General features: G+C 43.9%; 1 protein-coding gene across 2 annotated transcripts in view; it reads right to left on the bottom strand.

Moving 5' to 3' along the window:
- Positions 1-12,539, bottom strand: part of PAPSS2 (3'-phosphoadenosine 5'-phosphosulfate synthase 2) — a 99,549-nt gene that overhangs the window by 41,429 nt on the left and 45,581 nt on the right. For both annotated transcript variants that reach the window (XM_089683144.1, XM_089683145.1), the window contains exons 2-3: positions 4,591-4,708; positions 676-911 (exon numbers count right to left, since the gene is read on the bottom strand). In XM_089683144.1, the coding sequence (XP_089539270.1) occupies positions 676-911; positions 4,591-4,708 (354 nt within the window). The remainder of the gene's footprint in view (positions 1-675; positions 912-4,590; positions 4,709-12,539) is intronic.

The raw sequence follows: 12,539 nt of genomic DNA, 5'->3' as shown, positions 1-12,539 counted from the left end.
GAACCTGCAACACTGGGATCTTTGGTTCAATTAGTGTATCTGTAATGATAAGGAAGACTAGAAAACAGTGCACACAGGAGGCTATTGATCTTTCTAATTTTACATCAAAATACTATGGAGAAGCACTTTATAAAGTTTAAAGGAAACCTATACCAAGACATTTGGAGGCTAGCATTGCCTAACTCCTTAAAATGCTGGTTGTTTGGCTGTCTCAGGCTTAAATTCTGGCCTAAAACAAGCTTGCAGATCAGTAAAGTCAGAGTGAATTCAGGTCACAGAAAGTACTGAAGCCATTGGATGAACATGGCAACTTGAATTTCCAGATGTGGTCTTCATAAATGGTCAGTACAGGCATTAAGGAAATTGTATACAGTGAATCCTATAAAATGATAGTAATATTGCAAATGAAAGAGAAAGTGCCGTTTTGACCATCAATCAGGATTCAAACAAACTTTCTCTTATTAAGTGCAGGTTGAAATAGAATTATATTTATACAGAACTGTGCCATCACCCATAGTAGCTGAATTGATGTCTGATATCATTTTGGGCATGTTATAGAACCAAATTAACAATCTGATCATATGTAATGGGCAACAAACAGACATTTGCGAAAAGCACATGGAAATGTTAGCTGAGGCAGTTCTGCACTGAAGTAGACCCCATGTAAAATAATACCTTAGCATAAGGAGAGATGAAGCTGGTAATGCACACCAGACCCGCATCGGCAAAGAGCTTTGCAACCTCAGCAATACGGCGGATGTTCTCTTCTCGATCTTCAGAGGAGAAGCCCAGGTTCTTGTTTAGTCCATGACGAATGTTGTCACCATCAAGAGAATAGCAGGGAATGGCATGGGTCACTAAGTATTCTTCAAGGGCAAAGCCCAGAGTTGTTTTGCCAGCTCCTGACAAACCTGCAAAAGCCAAAGCATATCAAGAGCACTGGACAAAACATCAGGCACAGAGGCCAAAATTAAAGATTAAAGCCCACAGATTATCCTGGGAATCAACAACTAGCATCCCCTAACTGCAATAGCACTTTCTTTGCAGAAATATGCTTCTGGCTTTATTTTCCCTGCATGTCGCAAAGTTTTTAAACACAGTGTTACAGTCTTTCACCTGCAGAAAATGCTGCTTTTTGTGATTACCTATACAATATCAGATTGTCACAAATGTCATTATTTGCTGTAGAAGACAAAGAAAAAAAAAAAAACATGAAGGGATACTTTAAGAAGTGAGTCAAGAGAGGCCACCGTTGACCCAATATAACAAAATTATTATTATTATTATTATTATTATACAGTATTTATAAAGCGCCAATAGTTCGCTCAGCGCTGTACATTACAAAGGGGACAGAACATGTGACAGAACAATACCAATACAATGCAAAACATGAGGGGATCGAGGGCCCTGCTCTTTCAAGCTTACAATCTAGGAGGGAGGGGATGGTGGCACAGGAGGAGATAGCTGTGGGGGATGGAGTGGTAGGAAGAGTGGAGGAGGTCGGCAAGTTAGCAGGGGGCGGGGTAGGCTTCCCTGAAGAGATGGGTTTTCAGGGTGCGCCTAAAGGAGAGGAGAGTAGGTGATAATCTGATGGGTTGGGGCAGGGAGTTCCAGAGGATGGGTGACACCCTGGAGAAGTCCTGGAGGCGGGCATGGGAGGAGGAGACCAGGGAACTAGAGAGAAGGAGGTCTTGTGAGGAGCGGAGTGTGCGTGCTGGGCGGTACTTGGATATTAGGTCAGTGATGTAGTTCGGGGCAGTATGGTGGACAGCTTTGTATGTCAGCGTTAGGATTTTGAATTTGATCCGTTGCGCAATCGGAAGCCAGTGGAGGGATTGGCAGAGGGGGGTGGCGGAAACGGAGCGGTTGGAAAGGTGAATGAGTCTGGCAGCCGTATTCAGGATGGACTGAAGCGGGGATAGCCAGCGGCGAGGCAGGCCAGTGAGGAGGGAGTTGCAGTAGTCGAGTCGCGATATGATGAGGGAGTGGATGAGCTGTTTAGTGGTTTCTGGAGTTAGGAACGTGCGGATTTTGGCGATGTTGCGGAGGTGGAGTCTGCACGAGTTTGTTAAAGAGTGGACTTGGGGCTGGAAGGATAGGTTGGAGTCCAAAATAACACCAAGTACTCTGGCCTGCGGGGCGGGTTTGATGGTGGCGTTGTTGGACATGATGGAGAAGTCAATGGGGGGTGGTGTCCGGGCTGGAGGGAAGACAAGAAACTCGGTTTTGGAGAGGTTCAGTTTAAGGAAGTGGAGCGACATCCAGTCTGATATGTCGCTCAACAGGTGTGTGATTCGGGCGGAGACCGAGGGGGTGAGGTGGGGGGTTGAGAGATAGATTTGTGTGTCGTCGGCATAGAGGTGGTAGTTGAAGCCGTGAGAGTGTATGAGTCGGCCAAGGGAGGAGGTGTAGATGGAGAAGAGAAGGGGCCCGAGGACAGAGCCTTGAGGGACCCCAACAGAGAGGGGGAGTGAGAGGGAGGTGGTGGCATTATAGGTAACGCTGAAAGAGCGTTGTGACAGGTAGGATGAGAGCCAGGAGAGAGCAGAATCTCTGAGGCCGAGGGAGTGTAGTTTTTTGAGGAGGAGGGGGTGGTCGACTGTGTCAAAGGCCGCAGAGAGGTCAAGGAGTAGGAGCACTGAATAGTGGCCATTAGCTTTGGCGGTTAGCAGGTCGTTGGAGAGTTTGAGTAAGGCAGTTTCGGTGGAGTGTAGGGGACGGAAGCTGGACTGTAGGGGATCGAGGAGGTTGTTGTCGTTGAGGTGAGAGCATAGGCGGGCGTAGACTAGGCGCTCAAGGAGTTTAGATATAAATGGGAGCAGGGAGATGGGTCTGAGGTTGTTCGGGTCATTGGGGTCCAGGGAGGGCTTTTTAAGTATGGGGGTGATGTGTGCATGTTTCAGAGGGGAAGGGAAAGTGCCGGAGGAGAGGGAGAGAGAGGGAGAGATAGCTGAAATAGCTGATATAGGAGGGGGAAAAAATTCTAACAATGAACATTAGCCAGGAATTCAGCATTACCGACAAGGAACTGTTCAGCTTTATGTACAGTGAAGGAAATAAGTATTTGATGCCCTGCTGATTTTGAATGATCGGTCTAAAAATCAAATGGTAGGTGTATTGTAACACAGAGAAGGAATAGCAACAAAAAATTCAAAAGAAATGCATGTCTAACAAATTATGCACTGATTTGCATGTTCATGAGGGAAATAAGTATTTGATCCCCTTCACAAAACATGACTTAGTACGTGGTGGCAAATCCGTTGTTGGCAATCACAGAGGTCAGACGTTTCCTGTAGTTGGTCACCAGGTTTGCAAACATCTCGGGAGGGATTTTGGCCTACTCCTCTTGGCAAATCCTCTCCAAGTCATTAAGGTTTGGTGGCTGACGTTTGGCAACTCGAACTTTCAGCTCCCTCCACAGATTTTCAATCGGATTAAGGTCTGGAGACTGGCTAGGCAAACATTCAAAATCAGCAGGGAATCAAATACTTATTTCCTTCACTGTAGTATGTATCAATCAGGTACACAAGGTATCAAGGCTAATAGAGAGCTAAAGCTGCCCAAAGACATATGATGGTAGACAGGTATGAACGCAAAACATTCTTTTATTTTAGTACCAAATTTCAGTACCAGCCTAGTCTACAGTGAGCAATAAGGAATGACATGAAAAATCTCATGGTGCCCATATAATCTATCATTATAGAAATACAGGTACTCTGATCCTTTACCTTCTGAAAATGCTAGTTACCTGGCTGTTATCCTGACCCACTGGCTTTAGTACTTTCATTGACTCAGGATCATGGAGGTGCTCAGAAATATCCAACTGTCAACATCCTGACAAGGTAATTGATCTCAAATTTTTGAAGGTGTTATGACTGTATCATACATCATACAGGATGATGTGTTCAGACAGGTTGGAGGACCTTGCTTGACCACTGTCATTTCCTACCCTAGTGAACAGAATCAGTATGATCTACTCTCTGTGAAGCCAATGTCTGTCCTGCCCCACTCCAGTGCCCAAACAGAAATGTTTTTGCCACTCACATACAGAAGCTGTGCCCACAGACATCATGAAATGGTAGACTTGTGCAGGCACATTCAACCCTCCACTGCAGGCAGCACAGTGGCTAAATGGTTAGCACTTCCACCTAGCACCACTAGGGTCATCGGTTCAAATCCCAACCACGGCACTACCTACTTGGAGTTTGCATGTTCTCCCTGCCTGTGTGGGTTTCCTCCCACACTCAAAAGACATGCTGGTAGGTTAACTGGCAATAGTATGTACGAACGTGAGTTAGGGACCTTAGATTGTAACTTCCTTGAGGGCAGGGACTGATATGAATGTACAATATATGTGTAAAGCGCTGTGTAAATTGATGGCGTTATACAAGTACCTGTAACAAACTAATAATAATGTCAAATAGGCTGTAGCAGTCATCTTCCAATCAAACCAAAGTTGGGCAACAAGGCACCATAACATACTAGGTTATAAATTTAAAATCTGCATGTATATTGGTTTCATTATATCAATTATGAAACCATTTACAATTTCTTAAGCATTTAATGGTAGAACACAAAAAACCATCTTACCTGTCAACCAAACGGTGCAGCCTCGAAAACCCCCTCTGGTGCCAACAACTTGGCCTCTCTTGTTTCTACTCACATGGTGAGATTGATATACAACATTGGTGGCCTTCTGCAAATGACCCTGGAAAAAGTAGAATGGAGATAAACATATATGCGGTATTCACCATTCTTCAGATTGTTTTCATATTTATAGCAAAGAATTTTCATCTTGGCATCATATTTATATCATATTAAGCCTCTGCAGAAATTTGCATGGCAAATATGGATCTTCTTTAAGTATACTGAACTATTTTTGGGTTTTTCTGATAGCTATATTATTGAGCAAAAACAATATTGTGTATTGGAAACATAATTGTTAATGTAACGAATGCATAACCCTTCACATGAGACACGTGTTTCATTGACACATTGCTATGTTTTATATTTAACGTCATCACCCAAGGTCAGTGACCTACAAACAATGGAGGCAGGATCACCAACAGTCAAGGAAAAAAAAAAAAAACACATGAAAGATCATAGTATATATAAAAGATAACAGGGTCATAGTTCTCTAGGGCTGTGTCAGAGTTCAGCGAACTGACAGAATGATGAAAGCTAAATACAAGGAAAGGAGGTAGAAAGTCATCCAAAGGCTTCAAACATGTAGTACATAAACTGATCATGTCCACAGATTTAGGGCTCATTTACACTTGGCATTGGAAATGCTTTTTTAAAGCGCTGAATGCCAAAGTCACTAAATACAATGGTAAGCATACAGTCCTGTTTACACGTTGCTTTTGCTTTGCTTCCTGGAAAAAATGTACTCAGTGTTGCTTTCTTGGGGCTTCCAGGCATCTCCAAAGCCTCCACAGAAGTCAATGACAAAGTTCGCTTACAGCAACTGCAGCTTTTCAGAGGTTTTTATTCAGCTTTAGCTTTGCTTTGGAGGTATTGCAGGTATGAGGTATCCCAGGATGCACTGGGAAACCAACAAGCAAACCAGAAAGAGGTCATCAGCAGTCACTTCCAGTTTATGTGTATATATTGTGGAAGTGTCTGGTGCAGACGCCACATCTGGTGTGCAGCCTGGAGCAGCAGGAAGGTGAGCAGGGTCCAGACCAAAGCAGGGCAACTAGAAGGCATACATGGCGTGTATAGCAGAAGGTGAGCACGGACTGGAGAGAGAGGATCAGCAAAGCTGGGGGTACTACTGACTGTAGCATCAGCAGAGCTGGGGGTACTACTGGAGCAGGGGATCTGCTGAAGGAGGGTACCAATGAGTTGGGGATCTGCTGAGTGGGGCTACTACTGAGCTGGGGTCCTTTTAAAACAAAATTGAAAATCAACAAACACAGGACATTGGCCAAGCTTCATTAAAAGCAGCACCAAAGCATGAAAAAAGCATGTTGAAACAGTAGGTGCTTTAACCACTTGCCTACCGGGGCACTTATACCCCCTTCTTTACCAGGCCAATCTTCAGCTTTCAGCGCTGTCGCACTTTGATTGACAATTGCGTGGTCATGCAAGATTGTACCCATATGAAATTTTTATCATTTTTTTCTCACAAATAGAGCTTTCTTTTGGTGGTATTTAATCGCTGCTGGGCGCTTTACTTTTTTCGCTATAAACAAAAAAATTGCAAAAAATTTGAAAAAAAAAAGTTTCTTTGTTTCTATTATAAAATTTTTCAAACAGGTAAATTTTTCTCCTTCACCGATGTGCGTTGATGAGGCAGCACTGATCGACGGCACTAATGAGGTGGCACGGATAGGCGACACGGATGATGGGTACTGATAGACAGCACTGATAGGTGGCACTGACTGGCATCACTGCTGGGCACTGACTGGCACAACCGCTGGGCACTGACTGGTGCCACTGACTGACAGCACTGCTGGGCTGCACTGATGGGCACTGGTGGGCACAGGTAGGTGGCACTGCCGGGCACAGGTAGGTGGCACTTCTGGGCACACGTGTGACACTGCTGGGTGGCACAGGTGGGTGCACTGCTGGGCACAGGTGGGCGGAGCTAGTGGGCTTATTGCTGGGCGAAACTTGTGGGTGGCACTGCTGGGCACCGATCATCAGGGCACTGATCATCAGTGCCCTGAAGATCGGTGCCGATCCCTGCTCTAACAACTGCTGGTTTTTGCCAGTACTTTCCTTGCGATCTGACAGTGTGAGTGCAGTGCAGCCGAGAACCGGCAATTGCATTTCCCGGTGATCAGCGTGCCATTGGACACGGCTGATCACGTGGTAAAAGGCTGCTGTGATTGGCCTTTTACCACATCATGTGAGCAGCTCCGTAGGACACAGCTATCATGGAGATCGCCGGGTGCGCGCCCCCAGGGGTGCGCAGGAGAGCGCGTTCTGGGAGGACGTCATATGACACCCACACAGAACTGGCCGGCCGCAGTGCAGCCGTCATTCAGCTATCTGCGGTCGGCAAGTAGTTAATGTGTGTTAAAGTTGAAGCAAGCGTAAATGAGCCCCTATACTATGAATGCAATGACTATGCTGCTTAGCTGATGGCCTCAGATCAATTCAGGAACAATGGCTACCACTTACATAAGAAAAAAAAAAAATCTATTCAACTATATATTTTTAAAGCGATTCTAAAAGCTGATTTTTTTTTCCCCAAACCCAATACTTACCTGAGCCAGATCCAGCAATGTGCACTCTCCCTCCTCATTGCCTCAAAGACAATCACAGACAGTGAGGAGGCAGTGGAGGGGGCAAGGCTAATACATAGAGCCGGCTCAGAAGGGAACATGCACACGTGCCCCCATAGCAAGCGACCTGCTATGGGGGCACTCAGCAGAGGGGAGGAGCCCCAGTGGCGGACTCAAGAAGAGGAGGATCAAGGCTGCTCTGTGCAAAACCATTGCACAGAGCAGGTTAGTATAGACATGTTTACCATTTAAAAAAAAAAAATACCATGAGTATCATTTTAACTTAGAAAGTGCCTGCAGTTTCTCTTGGCGTCTTCTAAATTTTTATTTATTTTTTTGCTGCTGTGATCTGACTTCCTGTTAGAGGGTGGCTACATATATTCTCCATGGTCCCACTGTGTGTAGGAATGTAGCCACTCTCTCTAGCTTGCATTCTGAGATGCACAAAGCACTATGGACTCGGATGTATAGGGGTTAATTTACTAAAGGTAAATAGGCTGTGCACTGCAAGTGCAGTTGCTTTAGATCCGAGGGGAAGCTCTGCTCATTTCTTTCATGCAAGCAAAAATGCTGTTATTTTATTTTCCTTGCATGCTCCCCTCAGATCTAGAGCAACTACACTTTCAGTGCATAGCCTATTTACCTTTACTAAATCAACCCCATAGTGTGCAGAGAGCGGTGCACATGACTACAACAAACGCATTCCAAACAAACAGGAGTGAGAGGGAAAAGGAGAGTTTCAGGAGCTCACAGAAGATGTTACAAAAAAAGCAGAGAAACACAGTAAGAAACAAACAATTTCATGAAAAATAAATTACATGGCATACTGCTTCCCATACAGATGATGTAATATTGTGTTCCTTCTATTACACCTGTGTCATTTATCTGTGCACATAATCAGTATAAAATAGTAATGGCATGAAGTATGTGATGTAATGAACGGATATACTAGTGAACTACCCTAGGCTGTCTGCATATCAGATAGTTTTGTTCCTTCTGTTCAGGACTAAAAGTTGGCTCAAAGCTCTTTCCAGGATGAATGCTGATACAGATAGAGTATGGAATGCTGTTTTCTGTATTGGACACTTCCCTGTTCTACTGGGCACCATATCAGATGGAGGGGCTCCCAGGGTTGTACTGCAATACACTGTATGTCTTAGGTAAAAGGAATGTTTAGTCTAACCAATTTTTACACCTACATGTAAAACAGACACTGATCTTATCAATATGCAAAGACATTTTAAAAATTCAGCTTCTATGCAAAATCTACGTAGAATACTTGGTAGATGGAGGAAGCAATATTTGCGCAGTTCTTGGGAAGACTCTTCTTCCGGCTTTACAGCATGATACAGTGGTCATGCTTACTGCTCCTTTTCATAATGGAAGTCTAAAAAAGCATTAAAAAAAACACCAAGAAAAAAGAAAAATAGGTTTGCGGATGCTCAGATCACTAATATACACAGTGCACATATTTAAAAACCAAGTAAATTGCCCCCAACCTCAAATTTGTATTGTTACTGACAATGCACCACCATTTGCGCCTTTGTGACTGCCAGTGGGCAGAACATTCTGTCAATAATAGATTAACATTCTGGGAGAGGTCAGTTCTGTAAATCTGTAAAGTATATATATATTATGACTGTGCTACACTTTGTGTGATGTATACTACTTTTTCCACTGTGTCAGAGTTCTTACTGATGCAGATCAAGGGGCTCCAGAATGTCTATTCTGAATAGAAAAAAAAATATTTTGCTGGTCTTTCCAAGATTGATAACTCCCAGATTAGGTTCTGGAGTCCAGAGGCTTCAAAGAGTCTGAGGGACGAAGCCTCAAAAGTTGGTCATTAATTGGTCCGTTTTTTTGATCAACCAGCAAGATGAACAAAAAAACTGACCCGATTCCTCTATCCACACATCCAAGGTGAATGGGGGAATCCTCCTGCTGTGTTATTGTATATACAGATCAGTTCTACAGTCTATAGTCTGCAGCGCTGATTGAGCAGAAATTTTCCAGCAGGCCGGTTGATCAGTAGATCGACATCTGTACAACCACAGTGCCCATACATAGATCGAAATTTAATGAGTTTCAATCCATCTATTGGCCGCTTATCCCTGTGTCCACAGTTTACAGGAGATGGGCATGCAGATTATGCAGGTGTGCACAGCCTTTTATATAAGGAGATGGCTGCTAGTCAGGGCTACTTTCCCCTGGAGACAAGCTGCTGCAGGAGCAACATGTGTACGAAAGACTAGGAGAGCGTCTACCCTGGCCTCAAGGAGAGGTGGCCAGATCTGATCAGGCTTTAGGAGATACATCTTTAGGCAGGAGCTAGACGGGGAACCCAAAAAGGGGTAACCATCTAAGTAAGTTCTATAGTGGGACCACCAGAATACCACAGGTTTTTATGTTTTTTTTTACTTGTTAGGCAGGAACCTGTGCAGTCCAAGTGGGCTCTGTGTGTGAATGGGTACACAGAGCAGCAGGTGCCCCCACAGCAAGCTGCTTGCTGTGGGGGCACCCGACAGAAAGGAGGAACTAGGAGAGCCTGCGGGGGACCTGAGAAGAAGAGGATCCAGGCTGCTCTGTGCAAAACCACTACACAGAGCAGGTAAGTATAAACATGTTATTTTACAAAAGAAAAAATGAACCTTTAGTATCACTTTAAGTCTAGAGGTAGGGGAATAATCTGTAATACACTCTATTCTAAAACTTTGTGACCGGACCCTGCAGATCTTCTCTTCACTACTCTGACCTGTGGTCACATTATGCATATCCCTCAATCTTATTACTGTAGATTGCCCTCAGTTTCAAGAAAGAAATCTCCTGCCGTTGAACGCAAGTTCATAAACATCCCATTGACGTTAATCTTCGTCTTGGCTCAGCCAATGATGAAGGACAAGTCACCTGTGAACAGCAATAAGATGCTGACCTAGAGTTCACTGAACTTTAGTGAGCAGGAAGTAAAAACAAGTCATCTTCCTTCAGCATGTTGCAACCGGGTCACTAGAATCCTACATTAAGATGACAAAGAAATCCTATAAACTGAGTCTATAAAAAAATCATCTTTTTTTTTTTCTTTATGTGACAGAACACTGGGTAATTATGACAGAGGTTATGTTAACAAAAGAGCTTTGGAAGAAAGGAACACTTGTACTTCTGGGTGATAAAAATAAAGTATTTAATATTTAAACTGATTTTTACTCATTATAAAAGAAAAAAAGATTTGTGCTAGCGGTGTGAGGTGAGAGGCCAACATATGGATTTGCATTATTAGGCTATACAGGAGCTCAGATTTGTTCCTGGCACACTGAGATTAGGGGTCTAACATATGGATCTGCATCATATAGCTAAAAAGAAGGGTATAGCAAAGTCCTCCATTGCCCAAGGATGATTCTTGTCCCTTTGTGTGGCTGATTTCTCACCCACAGACTACATAATACTAACATACTGTACTGTCTCCCTCCATAATGTAAAGCGATGAGCAAACGGTCGGCGCTATATTAATTCTGTATAATAATAATATTAGTTACTGTCTATAATTGATAAGAAAACATTATGTATTTACGGTACTAGCAATACTTTGTTTTATGTGGGTTTAATACAGGTTCACTTGAAAGCCCCAGGCTCCAGGTGGGGCCACCGCGCACTGCCAGGGTTAAGAGCTCATTCAGTGTTGGGGATGGAGGAATATGCTTGAATACCTACATTGTTCCTTGATCTGTCAGGCTTCCATCACCTTGGGCAACCAGTCCCGCAAATCCTCTTCCCTTTGGTGCTCCAGTCGATGGCCACACTATGGAGTCTCCAGTCGATGGCCACATTATGGAGTCTCCAGTCGATGGCCACACTATGGAGTCTCCAGTCGATGGCCACACTATGGAGTCTCCAGCTGATGGCCACACTATGGAGTCTCCAGCTGATGGCCACACTATGGAGTCTCCAGCTGATGGCCACACTATGGAGTCTCCAGCTGATGGCCACACTATGGAGTCTCCAGCTGATGGCCACACTATGGAGTCTCCAGCTGATGGCCACACTATGGAGTCTCCAGCTGATGGCCACACTATGGAGTCTCCAGCTGATGGCCACACTATGGAGTCTCCAGCTGATGGCCACACTATGGAGTCTCCAGCTGATGGCCACACTATGGAGTCTCCAGCTGATGGCCACACTATGGAGTCATCACATACAATGAAGGAACAGATGCCCAACATTGAACATGAGGATGGCAAGGTCCTGCCCATAACCCAGAATGTTTTAAAGAAGAGAAGAACATTGGAAGCCTGCTGGGATATCGTATTACAGCTTATTCCTCTGCCTCACAGAACTAAAGCCAAACTTCAGTAATTATATTTTTTAGATGCTTACAATGGGCCAGCTTGGCTAGATTCAAGTATGCATATTTGATATCTAGAGGGCTGCTGGGGATGCTGTATAGCACTGCAGCAGTTCACACTACAAACAGTAAGAGCCAAGATTATTGGGTTCTGTGTGAGTAGCTTCCTCTCTGCACAGAGGGTCACTTACTCAGCACCTCTGCCATTCACAGAATGACTTGTATTCAGAGACGTGCTTAGAATGCGCGTCAAATGCTGGTCAGCAAAACCGCTTACCTTTAACTTGACCTTCGGACGATTTTACCTCCTTCATGACCAGCAGCATTTATTGCTATTCAGCACTGTGCTACTTTAACTGGCACTTGCTCGGTCATGCAACACTGTGGCTAAATTAAATTTCCATAAAAAACAAACAGGCCTCTCTTTTGTTTATATTTCATCACCACTGTTTTTTGTTATATAAACAAAAAGCAGGCCTAAAAGTTTGAACCCTGACCCCCCTCCCCACACCCCCTGAAATTTTCAACTTTCTGATATAAAACATATCCAATAAAAAAAAAGTAAAAAATACAATTTCTTGATAAATTTAGGCCAAAATGTATTCTTCTACATGTCTTTGGTAAAAAAAAAATCTCAATAAGTGTATATTGTTTGTGTGAAGTTATAGTGTCTACAAACTATGGTATATATACTGGAATTTATGCAGCTATGAAGCTATACTGGTAATGGCGGTGATCAGTGACTTATAGTTTGACTGTGATAGTGTGGAGGGCAATCTGGCGTTAACAGACCATTGCTTGGAGGTACACTGACACCATTAGCGACAATAATCCAGTGATCAGATAGTATACTGTACACGGTTACTGTACTAATGACACTGGCTGGGAAGAAGTTAACATCAAGAGGCAATCGAGGTGTTAACTTTGTGCCTAACAAGTGGAATGTGTGTAATATGTGCTGCTTTTAC

This window comes from Staurois parvus, unplaced genomic scaffold (genome assembly GCF_062004578.1).
Source record: "Staurois parvus isolate SC_StPar_1 unplaced genomic scaffold, SC_StPar_1.0 ptg000303l, whole genome shotgun sequence".
NCBI lineage: Eukaryota > Metazoa > Chordata > Amphibia > Anura > Ranidae > Staurois > Staurois parvus.
Note: the sequence above shows the minus strand (reverse complement) of the source record. Positions and strands in the feature narration are given on the sequence as shown.